General features: G+C 46.3%; 1 protein-coding gene across 4 annotated transcripts in view; it reads right to left on the bottom strand.

The window, feature by feature from the left end:
* Positions 1-20,968, bottom strand: part of RMC1 (regulator of MON1-CCZ1) — a 1,737,150-nt gene that overhangs the window by 490,576 nt on the left and 1,225,606 nt on the right. For all 4 annotated transcript variants that reach the window (XM_069620905.1, XM_069620903.1, XM_069620904.1 and 1 more), the window contains one exon: positions 17,488-17,594. In XM_069620905.1, coding sequence (XP_069477006.1) covers positions 17,488-17,594 — 107 coding nt within the window. The remainder of the gene's footprint in view (positions 1-17,487; positions 17,595-20,968) is intronic.

Below are 20,968 nucleotides of genomic sequence, written 5' to 3'. Positions count from 1 at the left end.
CATTCATCTGTAGATGGCACACAGGTTGTTTTTATCGGTTCCACCAGTGATACCTTAGGTTGTTGTGCCGCAAAACCAAAGAAGGGCGAAACTCCCATTGATGAGTGCAGAAGATTGTTATATGTGAATTCGGCAAGTGGTTAAAAAAAAACCCATTCGGATTCACTCTGACTGCAATATCATCTGAAATATTGCGCCAGATTTTGGTGTAGAATCTCTGTTTGTCCATCCCTCTGGTGGTGATAACTGGTGGACAAGTCTATATCTACCACCATATTTTTATATTTTTTGTATTTATTGTGTAATTTAGTTTACTAACAAATATTTTAACACACTTGCTAGATTTGTCATCAAATCGTGGTTAATAAAAAATAAAACTTCAAGTTTCCATTCATCACAATACTTCTCTCATTTAAGTGTCCTTATTTCATTTCAATACCTTCTTGCCATCATCAGTTACTCAAACAGTCAGCCACGGACCGAAATCTACTACAATCTGGATTATCCAAGTCCCTCCTTAACATCTCTAAAAAGGCAGCTCTCGCACACAGCATTACTCGTTTATGTCCTTCTTGAAACATGGCCCACCAATCATCCAGTGTGAGCGTTCTATAATTCTCCATTTGTTTTGAAAGGAACTGCGATCTCTCGTCTTTTACTCTTTTACAGTACGGCAATAGGTGCATTTACAGTTTCCAGATTTTTAGGGGTGTTACACATCCTGCAAAGCCCATTGTTCTCTCCACGTCTTGCGGTCCTGTGACGATATTCATTGGTTGGATACACTTTTAGTCTTATCCTCGAGAGTAGATGCCGATGGCTTTTACTAGGGAACTTTTGCAAAGAGTGAGGTATACTATTTCTTAATCTTTGTATATTGATGGAGTCTTTCTGAGATGGTAATTTCAATTTCGCTTCCAAGGTATTAATCCAATCCATTCTTTTTAGCTTCTCTTTGACTGTCAGGGTTTTCGATCATCTGTATTAATGATTAGTATGTGCTTCAGATGTTTCTCACACTTTAATTTCCACTCACGTAGTGTTCTTGAACCTTTTCATTCTCGTTTTAGGAAAAGGTACCCCAATGCCGTCTTTTCTTAAGACAGTTTTCGTATGAGGTTCAAGGATTTCCAGAGAACTATTGAATGGATGGACTGTAGCCCAAGCTCTATACGGATTACAACTGTGGATAGGCTTTTGGGTAATCTCAACGTTGTCTTCCAGAATTTACCTTCTAGAGCATCCCACACCTTCCATGATAGATTTAATACTGCTTCACCTCCATATGCTAATATGGGTTTTACATTACTCGCATAGAATGTCCTCACAGGGACCTTTGAGAAGTTTCCGTAACGAGCATGCATGATCGCACCTTGGGAAGCTGAGGCACTTTCTGCTGCAATTCATCTTGCCATACTTTTTCAGCTACAGATGTATTGAAGTTAATACCCAAGTATCGTATCGCATTTAGGTTTTCTAGCTTATCTTTCCCAATGCTCCATTTGAATGAATTGAACGTTTTCCCTTGCTTCCTCTCAATCGTCATTGTTAGGCAGAAACCTGTGCAGTTCCCTTAGGGACCACTGCAAAAGATTTAAGTCTACAGGTGTTGGCAGTAAACCTACTTGGTAGCAGTCTGTACCACCCAGATTTACCTGCTAGCTGTGGCTGAGCAGTCAGGCTTCCCTCAAGAAGATTTAGGCAGTATGCAAAGTATACACAATAGGCACTCAGGTACAATAATACAAGCAAACACCGACCAGAGCTTTGGTATCAAAGGATATAATTATTTATTTAAAAACACACAGTTGAAACACTCCAGCACTCTTATTGTAAAATATTCTAAACACAGTTACTATTGTAATATATACACCCCTTTTTCCTTATCAGATAAGTCACAGTAAAACACGACTTATTTTCATACAGAGGTGAGCGCTTAACTAGATTGCACTCCGATAAGTTAGTGAGAAAGGGAGGGAAAAAGACAGAATATGGAAAGGTACACCACTCTAAGGTTCATGAACACTGTTAGCAAGGCAGAGAGCAAAAAGTCACTGGTGAGCCAAAGTCCAAAGGCTGGGCCCACTCTTAGAGAGAGCAGAGCACAAATGCGCCCAAGATCACACAGTTACACTAGGCTTAGAAAGTCTTGCAGAGGATTCAGAAAGGGTTTAGAGAGGCTTTAAGAAAGTTTAGCCAGGGTGTCCCAGACTAACCCAGGTTCGAAAGCCGGGGGCTAAATCTACCCCGTACAGTCGGTAGCAAGGGAAGCCAGGCGGAACACGGTACCTTAAGTGGGAAGGATCCTCCAGCGGTGGCAGTTGTTCCTGGTAGTGGGTGCAAGTCACGTAGTCGTCCAGGGGAAGAGAAGATCGCGACTTGGAGGAAAGATGAAGGTCGTTGCACTACCAGGGAATAAACCAGCCGCGGAGTCTTCCGGTTAAAGGTGGTACCTTTGTTTCGCGGTCGTGGTAAAACGCGGTATCCCGGTTGCCGGGGTGCTTGGCACGGGCAAGGCGGCCACGAGGTACGTCGGGAAAGCGAAAAGACGGTGAAACTGGTTATCCCCACCAGTCAAAGGAAGAAGACTCTCAGGCGGCAGATCTCCTCTGTCGTTGGGAAAAGTGGTGAGACAGTCCAGCAGGGCTCCACCGGTGGTGGTGTCGTGGCAGGTCGGCTCAGCTTCTCCCTCGTCGGATTCTTAGGTCCTGTGGCGACTTCTGAAGTTCCAGTCCCCAAAGCCCTGATTTTATGCAGCAAACCCCCATTCACTCAGCCTAGCTGTCACTCAAACATGCTAAGTGGTGAGCCGGCGGGCTCACCACTTGGGCCAATCAGGATGGAGTGCGACTTGAGTTGCCTAGGCAACTCAGTCCAGGGTGCCTAAATTCCCCTCCACCCCTCCTAAGTACCCCAGACAGAGTGGCACCACTTTGGAGGGCTTCTGTGGAGAAGCCCGCCAAAAAGTGGAACAAAGGGCTCGACTTGGGTTGGAGTTACAGAAGAGAACACAAACGCCATTTTAGAATCAAGTTTTGGCAAAAGATACCAACCGGAGAATTGATATTAATTAAATAAATCGGCGGTATGTTGGAGGCTACCGTAAATAATTAAATAAAGATAGTAGCCTAAAACAATGGGAAATCCCATAGGAAAATATTTGCGGTTGAATATAAAAAGTAGTATCCACTGTCACCAGCCAAAACTCGATCAGGGGGGACGGAGACGTGCCCCCTCGACTAACAGACCCTGGGGCAATCGAATTGCCCCAGCCAGTACGTCCACAATATGATGGTTTGTACTGGTTCTGTTCAGAATTTAAGACTAGTAAAGTCAATGGTGACTTTACATGCCCTGGGAGACAGTAGTCAGTCCCAGGGTATGGAGTCTATACTGGGGGGTCACTACGACACCCCTGTGTCACTGCACTGAGGGTGCTGTGTAACACATATCCCAAAAACACATGAAGCCCTATGGAGTAAAAGACCCCATAGCCCATTAAACACCTCTAGATTCAAAGAAACACACTCAAATCATGTCCAAGAGTGAGGGTAAAAGAGTCTCACTCTAGCCAGGAGAATAGAATAAACCCCAAAAATCCAGCAAAGCTGCTGGGGGACTCACTAGGTTAGGAAATTCAGCCTAAACAGAGAATTCTCCCTAACAGTCATGGTTTTAGTTTTTGCTCTATTTATGGCCAAATCATTATTAGCCATGTACTCTTGAAGTTTGTCTAGTAAGCGCTGCAGACCGATCTGAGTCTGGTCCATTATTACCAGATCATCTGCATATGCAATTACTGGGATTTCAGTGTTGTTCAGTTATGGTGGGAATTGAGGTATCTGTTGGAGCACTTCAGGTAAATCTGCGATGTATAATTTAAAAAGGGTCTATAGTTGTTGCGTGTGTTCCATTAGACCAGGTTGTTTTACCCGGAACGTTTTCTTCTATTTGCCCATTTAACATGTACATATTTCTGGATTTCATCAGTGATTTCCATTTGGCGTACGTTCCATTGCCGGGCCCAACCGCCTTGGAAATTGGACATCCCTTTACATCTGAGCATATGATGGTGTAAAGACTGGAGGGGGGTTATCTGCACTCTATATGGCCGAGTAGAAGCACAGAGAACCCCAGTCAAGATTCTCTATATGGTAGTATAGACAAGCAACCAAGGCTTAAGCTCTCAGGAGGTGATGCAGGCTGGTTCTTAAGTACAGTGTAGTCCCCAAGCCCCCCACAAAGGAATGTCCACACACTATGTCATGTGCGTACACAGTTCTATATATATATAAATGTTAAAATAGTTGGTAAAAAAAAGATTCTGTGAAGAAAGGGTGTACACCGTCGTCTGGACAGCAACTTCGAATTTCGCTGTGCTCGTCGACGATCGGTGGTGGACGTCCTGCATAGACGAGGCATGCGGTGCACCTCGATGACAGAGTTCGGTGCCGCAAAGAGGACTCAGTGATGAGCGTAGGCCCGGCAGCGGGTGTCAGCATTTGTGTCAACGATCGGGAATCGATCACGGCTGGACCTTCACTTGTCGGCATCTTTGTGGACTTTAGGTGGTGGAAAACCCACTGGTGGACTTTTCTCAGTCGTCAGCGACCTCTACTTTCTCAGGCGGGACAAAGTGGTCGACGGTGATGTCAAGGGAGCCCTTGGTTTAAATGTTCTAAGGGAATGGTGGAGCAATGCGGCTCCGGTCATCAATCAGCACAGCATCACACTGTCCCCGCTTCTGGGCAACACTACTCGACGGGCTTCCAGCCGTCACAGAGATCCTCCGAACCCCGGCTGACGGTGATGGACGTCAACGGCCTCGATGCCCTGGTGCTTTACTTCAATGTTTCTCGGCAGACCTCATCTACGGTCGACAGCCTTAGGGGACTGACTTCCAGGGTGCCTTGTTGCAGATCAGCTTCTGCACGATGTTCCCTCGATGTTCCCTCGTAGCTCAGGGAGAGGTCTCCTAAACAGGTCTTCTCTTGGATCAGTCTGCTTCAGCGCCAGTGCCACTCTCGCACTCTGGTATGTGAGGAACTCATGGTGGCAACAGTTAAGACTGACACAAGTGATCACAGTTCAAGCGTGTTTATTAAACTGTATGCAGGTTGGAAAAACGCCTAATCTAAACCTAAATCTAAGATGGGAGCAAGCGTCGACCATCAAATGAAAATAAGGCAGTCCTAGTGGCATTTTATCAAATAAAAAGGGCCTTACAACTAATACAAAAAGGGGTGTGGGATAGTTTTCAAGAAAATAAAGAAATGTTCACAAATAATATGTCAGGATACGGTAGCTTGGGTCTCCCTTCCCCACGTTTTGAGCACAGGGTAAAGTGTGATCTTGGAACACAGTACACCTCGAGCTTCTCCAGCACGAGACAACAGTTCCACTTGCAGCTATCAGGGCCGTCGATGGCCAAGTCTCATTTCTCTTGAAAGTCTCTTGCATTGGAGGACCTGACGTATTCAAATAACAAAACAAAAGCTTGTTTACTGGCTTTACTTTGGGTGAGGATTCTTCACCCCTGGGTCCCCCTCTTCCGGGCGCTGATGCCATCTTTATTTTCAGCCTCCCTCCACCTGTTTCACTATGGCCTTTCCTTCTTTCATAAATCTTAATGTTTTATTTTTACGCGCAGTTCCAATGGACATCCGTCTACTGTGTTCACCTTCATCAACACACTGTTTCTTGAGACTTTGCCCCTTTCTTCGTCAGTATCCCTCTTTCGGGTTCACTTTTACCTTCACGTTCACATTTGTGTTCAATGTTTGCGGGATTCACTTCCCTTGCTTTCTGATCAGTTCTTAGGTCAAAGGCTTTCGACTGTACAGGGATTTTGCTTGACCTCCTGTATGACCACTTTTACCAATCTTGGCGGCTCTCCTACGGCCTCATAGTATCTGTAGTTTCACTCAGACGGGGGTTGACCAGAGTTTCTCGGAGCAGCACCCACGTGGTGCCGGTCCCCCTTTACAATTTTACAGTTCTTTGAACTTTTCTCACTTGCAACTTTCATTCACCACAGCCTGGTTCATATCAGTTTCCCCTTCGACTCACCGGCTGTGATGAACCGCTTGGCTTTTCTCATAACTGGAGTCACGGCCGGTACCGCGGTAGCAGGAATCTCCCTCGCTCCGGCTTATCAGCAGCGATACGCTCCGTGTACCATTGACATCTGCTGCAGGACCCTTGGGCTATTGTCCTCGGTCTTACAATTCCTTCTGCAGAGGGTTTTGTCGAGAAGGGAATGTCCGTGTCTCTCCTCGTCGGCCTCTCGCTATTTGCTGCCTTTCTCCTCCTCTTAAACTGCCTAGTTTGGATAGCTGGCTCGTCCTGCGGTCTGCCTTGCTCGTAGTGTGCTCTTTTGCTCCACCTTTTATCCCTGCGGGGAAGGGAAAGGGCCGTCAGGTGTGTGTGTGTGATTCTGGTCAATTGCCTGACTTTGCCTGACCCTTGTATTGGGACAGGTCAGGTAAACAGCTCTGGTGTTAGTCCGTTGTATTTCATGTTGTGCGAAAGTGTTTGTGTGGGAAAGAGGGGGGAGGGTGCAGTGTTTTTGAATGTCCTACGGAAGAGGATGGGGAAAAGGTGTTGAAGGAAGGGTGACACCGCGTCTGACCCATTGGTGTCCCACTCCCAATCCAGAGGAGCCCCCATCCAGATGATCCTCCCTGACTGGCCCACCCCCAGGAACTGGATCCAATATGATGGCTGTGTCCTGGCCATATCCCCAGGGACTAGTCAGGGAGACGCCTTCAGGTTTCTCAAAGGTGACTCAGGGACCAGGATTTTGAAGCCAGGATAGCGGCAGTCTCGGCAGAGCCTCCAGGGCTCACATCCGCCTCCATTCGCCCTTTGATGTTGCTTTTAGTGGAAGGTCTTATATGTTCCTGCAGGTGCGGATGACTCACTTGGTGTGTTCACACCTCAGAAGAGCTGCGTATGCTTGGCGGTAATTTATATGCGGATACAAATTCTCTTGCCTGCCCCCGGCACTGCATGGCTCCCAAAGGCAACTGCTCCTTGGTGTAGCTGTTCATATGTGTCCCGCTGCACTGGGCCGCAGCATAGAGGTAGGGATTTTTCCCCAGTATCTTCTTTTGGCAGTGCACCGCAGTGTTTCAAGGCTAGTTGGCCGCCCGCATGCAGCAGAAAGGAGGAGGCAGCGAGGCACCGATACGGCCGCCGGCTCCAGACACCTTCCTGCAGTTCCACCTCCTGCCTTCGAGCAGGGACCTGCATCAGACCCAGCTAGATCTATTCTTTGTGGCAGGGCCGCCTGATTCACACCTCTCTGTGTGCTTTGACAGCACTGTCCGCATCCCCTGTTGGTTGGGGGGAGTTTGTGGTCCCCTCTCTTCAATCGGGTCAGGCCCCCAGTGCCATTGGCCCCCAGGTTGGCGTGGTGGCAGTCCCGACTCGCCCCTGCGTCGTCCCCAGCGACCACCTTCCTCTGCCTTTTCTGCCTCCGCAGGGGCAGGGGGACCACTTGCCGGTCACCGAGGGAGATCTGCTCGCCTATGCCAGATAGTCAGTGCCTCTGAGCCGAAGCAGGGTATCTTTGGTGGCAGCCGTTAATCAAGCATTGTGGGCGGCGGCCATTTTGCTGCTAGCTGCCCGCGTTTACTCAATGGATCTACAGGATGCCAAATGAGGCCTGCAGGCTCCTTGTTTGAGGTCGGACCACGGTTATCCCGATCCCCTGATGTTCCGGTGCACCCTGGTGTATTTATTTGTGTTAGCCCTCCTCGTTCATACAGTTCCACTAGCTTCTCCCAACTCATCATGGCCACCCGGTCCCCCAGAGGAATTCCACAGATAGGAATTTTAATGTAGTGAAAAAGGACCTCCCAGGCCATATAGGTATGTTACTGCAGAGGTACAATAACCTGGCAAGTACTATCATTTCTAATAGGGAGCGTCGCTCATACATAGATATTGGGAGCCCAGACCATATTTTCAATTTCACAATTAAGTGCGGCAATTACTCTGCATAGTTTTCGTTGTATCGTGCTGCTTGGCTCCTAGAAATATTAATACTCAGGTATCTAAAATGGCATGTGACCCACTTGAACCCATCAGGTCGGCCGGCACACTGTAGCCTCAGTCAAGGGGAACAGCTCTGACTTAGTCCTGTTAACTCCATATCCCGAAAACCCAGAAAACCTGTGTATGTCCTCCATTATGGGGGTTGAAATAGTCTCCGGATCTTGTATATACCATAAAGTATCATCTGCGTATAGCAAGATCATGTGTGGTGGCCCAGCTATCCGAATGCCCCTATGGCCATGCTTCTCCCTAATGAGCTCCGCTAGTGGCTCTACTGTGAGTGCAAAGAGGACAGGTGAGAGGGGGGGCACCCCTGACGTGTCCCCCTCCCCAACTGTATATTCTGCGATAAAGTGGCGTTTGTACGAATCCTCGCCGTGGGTCTGCTGTATAGAAGCCAGACAGACACATTGGAGGAAGTATTGCCCAACCCAAATGCGGCAGAGGACCATGAACAAGTAGTTCTAAGACACTGAGTCAAAGGTCTCAGTGGTTGAAGGAGAGTCATTCCCCAGTGTCAGCGGGACGCGGTATTGGGTTCCGTACAGACCCTGCCCTGTCAGAGCTATTCCCAGGAAGGGGGCGGGGGGAATTGATGCTTCGATGTATGCTATTGCATCAGTGGGAATTTATAAAAAGTGTGCATGGCCCCCATGTTGCAAGCATAGCTTTGATGGAAAGAGGAGGGCATGTGGGATCTGGCGTGCACTGAGTCACTTGACAGAATCATATGATCTTCTGGCTGTTTGGACCTTAGTTGATAAATCTAGGCAGATGAAGGTCTAACTCAACCCATATTGAAGAGCTCCCCGTTCTCTGGATAGTCGCAGTATGCGATCTCTATCTCTGTATTTCAGCAACTTCGCTATGATCGTACGTGGGGGCGCACCTGGTTTTGGGCCCGGACCAGCACTCAGTGGGCATGTTCCGCAATGAATTGTGCTGAGAATTTCGTGTCACAGAGGATAGTTTTCAAAGGATCTTCAACAAACAGTTCCATCACGCTCTGTACTGCATTTTCAGGCACCCCGCAATACGCAGGTTGTTACCCTGAGATCGTGACTCCAAGTCGTCGCATTTAGCCTGCAAGGCTGCCAGGCCTGCCTTCATCTCCCCTATCTCACGATCATGCCGTTCTACTCTGTCATCCAAGTCGCCAATTCATGTTTTGGCCTCAGTTATGAGCCCACTTTCCCTGTCTAGCTTAGTGCGCAGCAAGCCAATATTGGCCACAATATCATCCAATTTTGTGTTGACAGAGGTGAAGCTGTTCATGGTGGCACTGGCATTACTCCCTTTGCCGGTGTATGTGTCCATGGGCCTCTGTCTCTTCCTGGCCTGTTTCATCATGTTAAATGGGGGGTTGAGCCAGTCCAACCTAGTCCTTGCTATGCCGCTTTGCACTATTTCGCAACAGAAGCAGGTTGCTGTGCCAGTGGAGCCTGCTGCCCCTGGGTCGCCTGTGATGCTCCACTCCTATTGGGATAACTGAAGGCCACTTGTGCCAGTCTATCATACGATTTACAGATCCACCTTGCAGCATTTCCACCCAGTCCACCTAAAAGGCCACGGGCATGCATCCTGTGGCACCAATGGTCTGTCCACCACCTCAACGCTGGAATTCAAAATGTATGCACACTAGCACTTCTTTGCCCTCCCACAGGCAGAACTGGTCCTGGATGAGATCATATGCTTGATTTATGCGATTTTCATCCAGGTTATGAGAACCAGATAATGGGATGATATATTGCGTATCGTCGGCATAATTTGTAAAGTAACATTATTTTGAGCCAGAAGGTCTTCTCCTGGCCTTTCTTTCACAGCCAACCTGGTTCACTACCCTGCCAAGTACTGCGGCTGTAAAGATGACTTAGGTTATTCTTCACAGAAGGGTGCAGGTCCCAAACCATTGAGATTATTTGGGTCCCAGACCCCTTCACATTGGCTTCTCTTGTTTGGGTCCCAGACCCCTTCACATTGGCTTCTTTTGGGCAGTTATGATATGATATTTTATTTATATCACACTTGTACACAAGTGTTTCAGAGCACGAAAAGTTCACAATGCCAGGAGCTTCTCCTGGCTTTTCTCAGGTTTTTGTACCAGCACTCTTGCTTGTTGTGAGCCTCTCTTTTGACTCAGGTGAGTAGACCTGGTACAGTGCCCTGCCAGGTACTGCCACTAAGAAGATGACTCCCAATGTTTTTTCTGGCTTTTACATGGAAGTCACTCTTATCCCAGGTATTGTGAAGAGGGAGAGGGTTCCTGAAGTTAGGCCCATGGAACATGCCACTGACCCATATTTAACCCCAAACCGGCCTCTGCATAGCATAGCTCCCGTTACCTTGATTCTTCACAGGGCGGTTTTCAGGTATCTCCCAGGAGCTTGTTTCCGCTTCATTTTCTCCACAAGCGTCTCTTCGTTCTGGTGGGTTTGGCTATGGCATTGGATGCCCTCCATGGCCGGATATGTTTCTTGCTCAGAGCTCCCTTTGCTGACGGACTATCTCGGGATTCTTCTTGCATCGGTGTCACTACCGAAGCGCACCTCACAGGGACATTGCTCCATCTGTTTTTTTCTCCTGTGAACTTGCGGCAGCATTCCCATTTTGTTTCCCCCAAGTTTGGGCCTAGTGTCTCCTCTGGCTTCTCTCCTGAACTGACTAGAGGCTCTGTGTCCTATGTCCTCCTTCGCTTTTTATTTTTTATGTGCAACAACTAGAATGTCCCTTCTGATTCTCAAAAAGACCCTTCATTGTTCCGTTTGTCCTCCTCGTCCTAGAACTTTTCAGGGTGATCTTCATTAAGTGATCCTTATTCTTCCTCATCTTAGTGTCTCTAGTTAAGACTTTCTGTAGGTCATTCCTGCTCTTCCATGTCTCAGTACTTGTTACAGGAGAAGGGGTTGTCGTCCCTAGTCGTCCCTAGTCCCTCAGGGAGGATCCCTCCCCTTAAGATCCACCCACTGAGTACAAGCCCCCAGGGGGACAATCGGGTAGCGGCCTCACCACCCTAGCCTCTTGGGAAGGGGCTCCCCCTAGGGGAGAAGGGACGACATCCAAGGATTCATCACAACACACACTAACAGAGGCAAAGCCCTCAATATGGTGGCATATAGCGTGGCACAGGGAAGTCCCATCATAGCGTGGCACAGGGAAGTCCCATCTTTGGTAGTCAAAGGTGCTGAAATCTGATGCACACAAGAGGAAACAATCAATTCTAGTCAGTATATGCTATGTATTAATATATTGGGGAGTTCTGGTAGAAGTTATGTGTCCTGTCCCTTACTAAATCCTTCAATCCCACAGAATCACCCAGCTGTGCCACAGGAGAAGCTGTCATGTACTAAGGAGCGGCAGCAAAAATCCCATTGTCTGCATCCAAGGACGGTGCAAAAGGTAGCCACAGTGATGGATTTTCTGTCAAGAACAGCTATGGTAAGAAGCAGATAGGGGGCAAGTTATCAGGCGGTTGGCAATGGCAAAGGAAGGCAGAAAGAGAACCATTTGACACAGCAACACAGAACGGGTAGACAGCAAAACACCCAAGGAGCATGTACAAGTGCCAACAAGGGTTGGAGTTCAAAGGAGAGGTTCCCTCAGGAAGATTTGGAGCCTCTGAGACGAACAAGCCATGGGGGAGGATGATCAGAGTAGAGGGAGCGAGAACGAAAAGGGATTCCAAAAAGCATTGGCGAATTTACCATGTAGCAGTATATGATCCTGGAATTATGTTGTCAGGAAAAGGAGAACGGGACCCGTGGCCAGATTGAACCTAGTCTGAACCAGAAGAGAACATATGCTATGAAGAGTGTCTTGCTGATTCGAGAAATGTGGTGGCCATCTTGAAATGTAGCTAACTGCAGCACTCCTGCTATCACTTGCTAGTCCCAGAAGTGCAGTCCAGTTTATTCTGTTCTAATATCCTTATCCCCTACTCCATCTGTCCTTAAACGTGGGTGAGTCATGACATACATGGTATCTAATCCGGCAGCTGTTGAAAAGGTATGCCAGCCACAAAAAATAAATGTTGAAAAGTGTTGGACACAAAACCATTCCGTACAGATACAGAGAACCACACACTGGGCCTCATTATGAGCTTGCCGGTAACCTGGGTTGCTGGCAACCCTGTATTACCGTTACCGCCGCCTGACATACCAGTGCTACTGCGATATCACAGGCAGCGGCGGTACAGTAAGTTCCCATTCTGTGAGAAACCTGAGGCATTCCTCCAAGGTTATTTCCAAGGATCCTTTTTGCAGGTGGCCAGGGGAGGGCCATGGCTCTTGTATCCCAACCCTGGGGGTGGATGAGCGGGGGAGGATCACCTGGACAGGTCGTCATTGTAGACTGCGAGAGGAGCGCCCTTGGGCGAGACGCGGTATTCAATTCTTTCCAATGCACCCCTACCGATATCCCAGTAGTCTTTATGGGATGTAGTCACCAAAATCCCCCCCCCTCAGCACTTTCCAAAAGATGGAGAAAACAGGGGAACCCCAAATTACCTCGAAAGCCCAAAACGAATTGTACCTCTCCACAACACTACAACTCCCCTTTGTTGATTCCCCTTTGTTTTGCATTGCACTACAGATACCAGAAAGCTGTAGGAGAGTGAACAAAGCAGGTCAAAGTAGTCATACAGGAGGTCTAGTAAAATCCCCGTACAATCGAAAGACATTGATCTACAAACAGTTAAGAAAAGTAAGGGACGTGAATCCCACATTGTGAAAGCAAAGGTGAAGTGGCAAGAGTGAAGAGGGATGCCTGCGTTGAAAATATTGAAACGGCAAGCGTGAACCCAAAGGAGGGATGCCAGAGAAGAGGGGCAAAGTTTAAAGTCCCAAGAAACAGTGTATTCGACAAGCGGATGTCCACTATGAACTGTTTGAAAAGACATTGAGAAACCAAGGGAAGTGAATACTGCTAAAGAGAAGAGAAAGCCATAGTGAACCTGGTGGCGGGAGGTTGAAAGATTTGAGAAGGGTCAGCGCCCAGAAGAGGGCAACCCAAGCCATAGAGAAGCCGGTAGAGGGAGACTGAAAGAATCGGAAGGGGTCTAAGCCCAGAAGAGGAAGACCCAGGGGTGAATCATTACCGGCCCACTACCGTATGAACAGAACTTTACGTTGAGGTGACAAGAAAGGTCAGCGCCCAGAAGAGGGGCACCCGGGGGTGAACCATTATCACCCTAAAGAACTTTCATTTGGTTAAAGGAACTTTTGTTTTGTTATTTAAATACGTCAGGCCCTCGAAGGCAACAGACTTTCAAGAGAAATGCGACTTGGCCATCAACGGTGCTGAGAACCTGATTTACTTGCAAAGGAACTGTCCGCTCGTGCTGGGAAAGCTCAAGCGTGTGCTGTGCACAGGACTGCCACCTTATCCCGTGCTCAAAACGTGGGGAAGGGAGACCCCTGGCTAAAGCCCATCCTGACATATTATTTGACAACACTTCTTTCTTTATTGAAAACCCAATCCCACACTCTTTCTTTAATTAGTGTAAGGATTGGCAATAGGTTTTTCTTAGTATAGGCCCTTTTATGTGACACAACGCTACTAGGACTGCCTTATTTTTCATTTGATGGTCGACGCCTGCTCCCATCTTAGATTTAGGTTAGATCAGGCATTTTTCCAACCTGGATATTGTTTAAATAAACACCCTTGAACTGTGATCACTTGTGTCTGTTATCTTACTGTTGCCACCATGATTTCCTTACTATTCCCATGGAGTATAGGGCTCCATAGGGATGGAACCTTGAAGCACTGGCACCCGAAGTAACGGTGCCGGTGCTTCAGTGAAAACCCTGCCGGTAGGGGCCTGAACTCCCGGCAGGTCAAGCCTGCCGGTAGTTCAGTGCTCCTACCGGCAGACTCCAAGTGAGCTGGTCCGGAAAGGGTGCCGGTAACTTGTTACCAGCACCTTTATTCCGGACCGGGTCACTCATAATGAGGCCCATTATCTGTGTAGGCCGCAAAAGGAAAGAACCCATTCTCACCTGGTGAGTGTGATCACCCAGGAAAGATTCAAACCAACTCAAGATGGTGCTTTCAGTCCCTTCAGCCTTATTAAGGCACTGAAACTGAATGTTATGACCTACAGTGTCAAAAGCACCAGAGTGGTCTAACCACATTTTGACTTGCTATGTAGTCTTACGTATTTCTTCTCTGATGTCCATTAATACTGTTTCAGTCCTCCTGTGTAGGTGAACCCCAGACTGATAGTCACTCCTCGAGTTGGGAAGAAAAAAGTATATCTAGGCCTTGAACCAGGGCAAGGGAGACCAGTGATAGGCCGGTAAATGCCTGTGTCTCATGTTCAGTATCTTTCCTCTTCAAGAGTTTGGGAGAATGAGAGGGTGATGTTTGCATGTTTGACCTGAGATAGAACCAACTAGTTTCAGGGAGAGAGAGAAACATGGGGGAGTGGGGTTATCAAGGGTCAGATTAATCTTGCACTGTGGATGTCCATGGTGGGGTAAGAAGTGTTTGAGTCTTTAGAGAATCTTGAAAACTCTCACATCAGTGAGAATAATAAGGAATAGTGATTGAGTCAGTTTACCATTCTTTTGACAGTGCATATATCTATGTGAATCAGAATGGTGACCTAAACATGGTACACGAGACGCAGAATGGAGAGCATGTAAACGTCAACCAATTAAAAGAGGTCTCGCTATAGACATGTAAAATGAAAGAGCACAAGACTAGAACGATGAACTCCGAAATGGCATCATATTTTAAGTTTCATGTTTCAAGTATGAACTTAGGCTTCTCTGGATAAGACTAGTGCTTTTGATGGCCTTATTAGGTCCAGACTTTGGTATAAAATGCTTTCTTTGAACATCCCCCGTAAACTGGTGCAATTGATTGCTTTATTACATTCACATACCACCGTACGAGTTTGTCTGTCCGAGGATGGTGTCTTGTCGCCGGAGAGAACTACCTGTATGGGGGTCAAACAGGGGTCACTCTGGCACCAACGCTCTTCAACCTATACATTTGTGATGTTGAGGGACTGTGGCAGGGTCCCTCCATCGCTCCGGCTAGGTTGGGGAGTGTGAGGCTGGAGTGGATGGCCTTCGCGGATGATTTTAAACTTTTTGACAGGACACTGCGTGGTCTTGGAGTGAAGATGCAGCTTTTTTTAAAAAAATAGGCCCAGGATAACAACCTCTTTACAAATGCCTCCAAGTCTAAGGACTTGGTTCTATCTCGTAGAACTAAGGGTCAACATTTGGTCTGGACTATGGGATCTGATAGTGTGGAGCAGGTCAAGACTGTCATTTATTTGGGCTATCAATTGGCGAATAGGGTCATTATTGAATATTGAAAAATCATTTTGACTGATAAAGCTAAAAAGAAATTCTGCTCAAATGAAGTTTTTAAAGCAGAAGGTTTGTACATTTTCTTTGCTGCCCTTGAGGCGTTATTATTTGGCCAAATTTGAATCTATCATTTTGTACGGACTTGACCTTTACTCCCACAATACGGGCAACATTTTAAACATTCTCCAGGGAAAGATTTGGAAGGAGGTGCTTAGCCTTTCGAAGGCTATACCTAATGCTATCATTAGACACAAGCTGTGTCTGGTGTCATTGAAAGCCAGGTACTTCTGGAGACAGCTTTCTTTCTTTCGAAGAATGATTGTCCCCCCTCTCCCTCCCCCTCAAGAATTCCCTATATGAGAATTTGAATGCTGCTATGTTTGACGGTACTGTTCCATCCATTGGAGAGTTTAGAGTTTGGATGATTGCAGTACTGGCTAGTATTAATGGCTCCCACGAAGATCTGATATTAAGACCGGGGCACATCAAAAAGATCTTTTTTTAGGTTTGACTGGTGCGAGACAGTGGATCGCATTTCAACCTATGTCAGCTATGAGGAATATTCTCAGTTTGTGCATGCAAGGGAATGTTTACCCATGTATCTTCAGCAATTACCCTGCTCCAACATATGCACAAATCACATGCGTTTTAGGTTAAATCAGTTGCCTGTTTATGATAAGATCAGACATTGGAGTAAGACGGACACCATGGTTGTTCTGAATGTATCTGAGAGCAATTGCAGGTTCTGTGGAGTTACTGATTCTCGAGAGACCTTGAAGAATTTGGTTGTTGTCTGCTCATTCTTTCATAAGGAACATCCCAAGTCCTTCAGGGATAAGCTCCATGACTTAAGTGTCCAGGAACCTGTTCTGGTGTTGTATGTGGGGCACTAGTGTTTCTTTGGTTCTAGCTCTGAATCTTTTTCTTACTTTTCTTAGTTCTGAGCTGGATAAGAAAAACCTAGAAATGGGCAATTTTATTTGAATCGAGTTTGTTGAAGAGATTGTGTTCAAGGCTAGGTTTTCTTGATTAACTTAACCTTTTTATTCTAGAAAGATGAACCATGTCTATGTATGTACTCTGTTTATGTTGAATTGATATGTGATTTATGCATGTTTTTCTCTTTTTTATATACTTTTATGGGAATATCGATCTTGTTGTTTTAATATTACTCTGTAGTGTTTTCTTTTATGTTTTTTTTCTAATGAATCATGTTGTGTAAGGTTTCTTGTAAACTATATATGCAACAATATAAAAAACAAAAAAAAAGTATGTACTTGGGCTTTAAGATACTGGACTAAAGCTGCTCAAGCACTAGCTTTGTGACTTTGTGTGAGGTTCCATGCTCCTTATTTGCTACGCCCTTTCCAAGTAAAAAATTAAAATGACCAATGCCTTAAAATAGCCCTTTACTTAGCTCTTCACTTCTCTGCAACATTTCCGCACTGCCTGTTCAAAATACAAAAATACAAGAATGTCAGTCATTAAGTTCAGTGACAATTATGTTAAGATATAATAGTATTGACTCATTGCGAGTATGGCAATGTGCTAAAAAAGTGGCTTAATGGAATTCCTCTGAATATTCCACCATACGCTTAATGAGGCCCATAGTCCTGTTCTTTTTGTACCAGTATATGTGTCTCAAATTGCAAGAGATATAATTATTTTAAACTGGCCTGCTACGATAAAAATTCACTTCATTCTGCATACAGCTTCCTAAACAATGTTATCGCATTATATTAATAGATTTTTTGGGGATTTGTTTTATAAATTAGCATTATTAAAGAATAGTCAAGCGTGAATTATCGCCACATACAGTTACATTCTCTTGATACATAGCTCCACTTGACAAGTTTTTTTTTTATTAATGAACATTCAAACGTAAGAACAAAATCACCCCAACCACACCCCTCCCGATTACTTACCCCCACCCACCCTCTAATGCAACCAACTTGGCTCAAAGTGATTGAGAACACCTCGGTCGCCGGTGGCAGCAGGGCAGCTGTGGCTTGTTCTGGCACTCCCCACACTGGATTCATATTAATTGATTTTTATTTAGCTAAATGTAGTACTCACATAATTGAAAGAGAAACTGTGTGCATCTTACCCCAGTATAGCTTTGCTCTGCTTCAAGGTATTTTTTGTACTCCAAATTGAGTTTGTCAAAAACTGTAGCAACAACCGTCAATGGGCCTCTCTCCGGCTCACTTAACACTGAAAAACACAATATTTGGATGATATAAGTATGTTTTGGATCACTTTCAACACCAATATAGACACACTAATAACATAGTAATTCGATATCACACTGGAAAAGAGTGTCTGCTGTCTAATTTTCCTCAGACATCTCAGTGGCCATGCTCAGGGGTTTCAGCAGTAGCTAGTACATTTAAGAGAGCTCTTCCAAAGTATCAACATATTCAAGGTATCAAACTATTTCTAAAATGGACCCCTTGTAGGCCTACACCTGATTTAGAAACATTGTAGATCAACCTAATTATTGCCACCCCTCGTGGCCCCGAGAAAAGAAAATGGCTGTTTTGATACCATAAAAACTATTACATATTTCATTAAATGCCCATTTGGTAGGTTGCCTGACATTTTGTAATGCACTCAAGTGTTATTGTCACATGCAGATCTCTTTTTAACAAGAATAAACAAGTAAATAATTGTACATTTAAAATATTACATGACAAGATTAGATTTTGCTAAGATGATTTCGGTACAGTGTTCCCAAAGGATACAAATGCATAGAACATACTGTCCTACGATGGTAGGCCCCTTTGTTAGGATTGCCAAGATTCAGAGACATGCTTCTCTCCTACCAGGTTATCTGTGGCAACCTAGGTGGACCAGACAGTATATGCTGGAACTAGGGTTTTGTTCAAATGCAAGATGGGCACCATGTTCGTCAGAAGGGTGTCCAACATCAATCAGTCCCTACGCAAGATGGCTGCCATCAACATCAGATGCTCCACGTCTGACATCACTCCTTCCCAGCAGGTTGATCCAAAAAGAGACCACGAACTACTCAGTTTCTTGCAACTGCGTAGGGAGGACGAATGGAATGGAGACCAGACTAACACTCGTTTCAGGTATTTAGTTTGATTCCTATTCTGAGGAAATTCTGGTGCTCATTTTTGTTGTTTGCATGCAAGGGTGGTCTCCCGAATAATTACAGCCAAGCCTAAGAATTATAATATCCTTGTTTTAAGACCAAAGATATCTCTGTGAAGTAACAAGGAAACATACAACATAGCTTTTTGTATGTGGCCTCAGGAAACAGCAGATATGTGTAGTAATCAAACTGTGTCTTGTTCACTGTATATTAATACCTTTCCCTTTCTCATTCCCATCAGCTCCTGAGCCGGGTTACCAGTCTTGCAACCACCAGGGTCCGAGACAATATGTTGCCCTGCCTGGGGAGGAGACATTCTTCACCAAGTGTGTTACAATAGTGGGGGGAATCATCACTCTGAGTTTGGGTGGCCTTCCACGATGATTCCCAAGAGTCTACCATTGAGAACTAGCTTGGTCCAACACCCTTGAACCTCCTAGAAAAAGTAAACCTAACTGTTTCATGTTTGCTCACATTCCCTACATGCCATGATGTTGTCACAGTTCGGCAATGGCAACCCCTCGCCAGGTGCTGGGCGTCACCCCTGGGTGATCAGGCACGAAAACTGGACTAAAGGTCTTTGACGAATCGAGGGAATTTACCACTTCTCGCCCAGAGGGAGTCTCCCCTTTGAGTCTAGACAGGTGAGCCCACTCTGCCACACCCTCCCTGGGGGAATAGAGACAAGTGGGGCCTCACCGGGAGAGACATCCCCTTTGGGGACAAGGACTCCTGTGACGAACTCCCTAGAGACACCAACATCATGGCCTACATGATGTGTTCCACAACAGAAACTCCCAACAACTGGGACGAAGACACGCTGAATAGATGCCAAAATCTTACACGACAGTAACATGTCCCTTTAAATCTCAATGCCCCTTTACGTCCCGTACACTGCGACGAGGAGGTTAAATAATGGACACTCGACATACAGAAACGAGAGAGGCAGAGTCAGCACAAGCACGCAAGTTTGAAACTCACTTGAAGCGGGAGACAGGAACACTGAGAAGAGACACAGAGAAAATCTGGGATGCCACAGTTGGAGTGCCAGCCCAGCATGAGAAACCCAGAGAGGAGAGAAGCAGAAATCCGCTGGGATGCCAGAGTCACGGCATCAACCCGGCATGAGAAATCCGTGAAGCAGGAAACTGAATAGAGGTGGTGGCGAGACCACAGGAAACCTGTGGTGAACGGTCGGTCCCTCCAACGTCACCGATTCCACCACAGAGCCAAGGACACAGGGTTTCTGATGCCTTCTCAAGAGACAAGGGTACCGCAGAGAGGAGAGAAAACCGAAGGAGAAGCACAATGCTAAACAGCAGGCTACAACGGTCAAAGACCGGAGAAGAGGAGTCAAAGGAACAATGCTCCTGGAAGTGTTCCACCGCATAAGAGAAGGTAGCAGGGAGTACGGGTATAACAGGCTGCCAAGAAGCAAGCAGTATATTAAGCCAATAACTTGTCTCAGTAAAAGTCATGTTATAAAGTTCCCCTTTGAGGAAATTAACTAAAACTATGGGGATATAAGGGAAAAGAATAATATATTTGTTTTATTTTTTTATTGTGGAACAGTTCAGCAATGAACTTTTCACAAGTTAGAAAAAAAAACTCAACAGTACATAGGGATAAAAACAATCATATACATCATGTAAAAATAGGAGAATAATAGGTTAATGCAGCTAATAAACCATCCATGCAAAAGCGCACTAAAATAATGTATATTTAGATTAAAAATCAGCTTTACTGATTCCAAGATGGCTGCTGAGGAGGGTAGACGTGTGTGAGCGGTGCTCTGTCTCCCCACCGGGCCGCAGCCCTAAGAATTGTTAATGAAGCGGATTCTGTGCTCCATAACTCCCGTCCCTGGAGGGAAAGGCCATGACAGCCTGAGCAGACACTCAAACGTTTCCCAGCACAGCGAGGCGGTGAAGCGGAGAGGAGAAAGGGGCAAGCATAGAGGGGCGCCCAAGCGGAAATCCCATCAGCAACAGCCCACAAGCCCCGGTGACAAACTCGCTGAGACACTCCAGAAATAAAAGGAGCTGAAATTGGATCCAAGCAGGCAGCAACACACGCAAGATTCAGGAGAAAGATCCATGCCGAGGACTCTGGAAAGAGGCGACTAGAGGAGGACACAAAAACACAACCCCGGTTGACGCAGCACTCCCAGACAGGCTACGGAGTATCAGACCGAGCGGGGAGCCACAAAGCTGGAACACGCAGGAGAATCCCGATGAGGGCATACTCCTAGCACACCTCCCAACACAGGTGGGAATCGGATCAGAGACACCGTTGCCGACGGGACATCCAACAGAACGGCAGAGCAGCCCAACAGACATATGTAGCAAACGGGGATGGAGGGAACCCCCAGCGAGAGACGTAGAGCGGGGGATCCCAAAAACGTTAAGGTGGCGAGTCTAGGCCGTATACACCTTTAGATCCTCCATACACAAAGGGGACCTAAAGAGGG

Source organism: Ambystoma mexicanum, chromosome 5q, assembly GCF_040938575.1.
Source record: "Ambystoma mexicanum isolate Mex_15411 chromosome 5q, UKY_AmexF1_1, whole genome shotgun sequence".
Lineage (NCBI taxonomy): Eukaryota > Metazoa > Chordata > Amphibia > Caudata > Ambystomatidae > Ambystoma > Ambystoma mexicanum.
The sequence above is the reverse complement of the archived record's forward strand: the minus strand, read 5'-3'. Positions and strand labels throughout refer to the sequence as shown.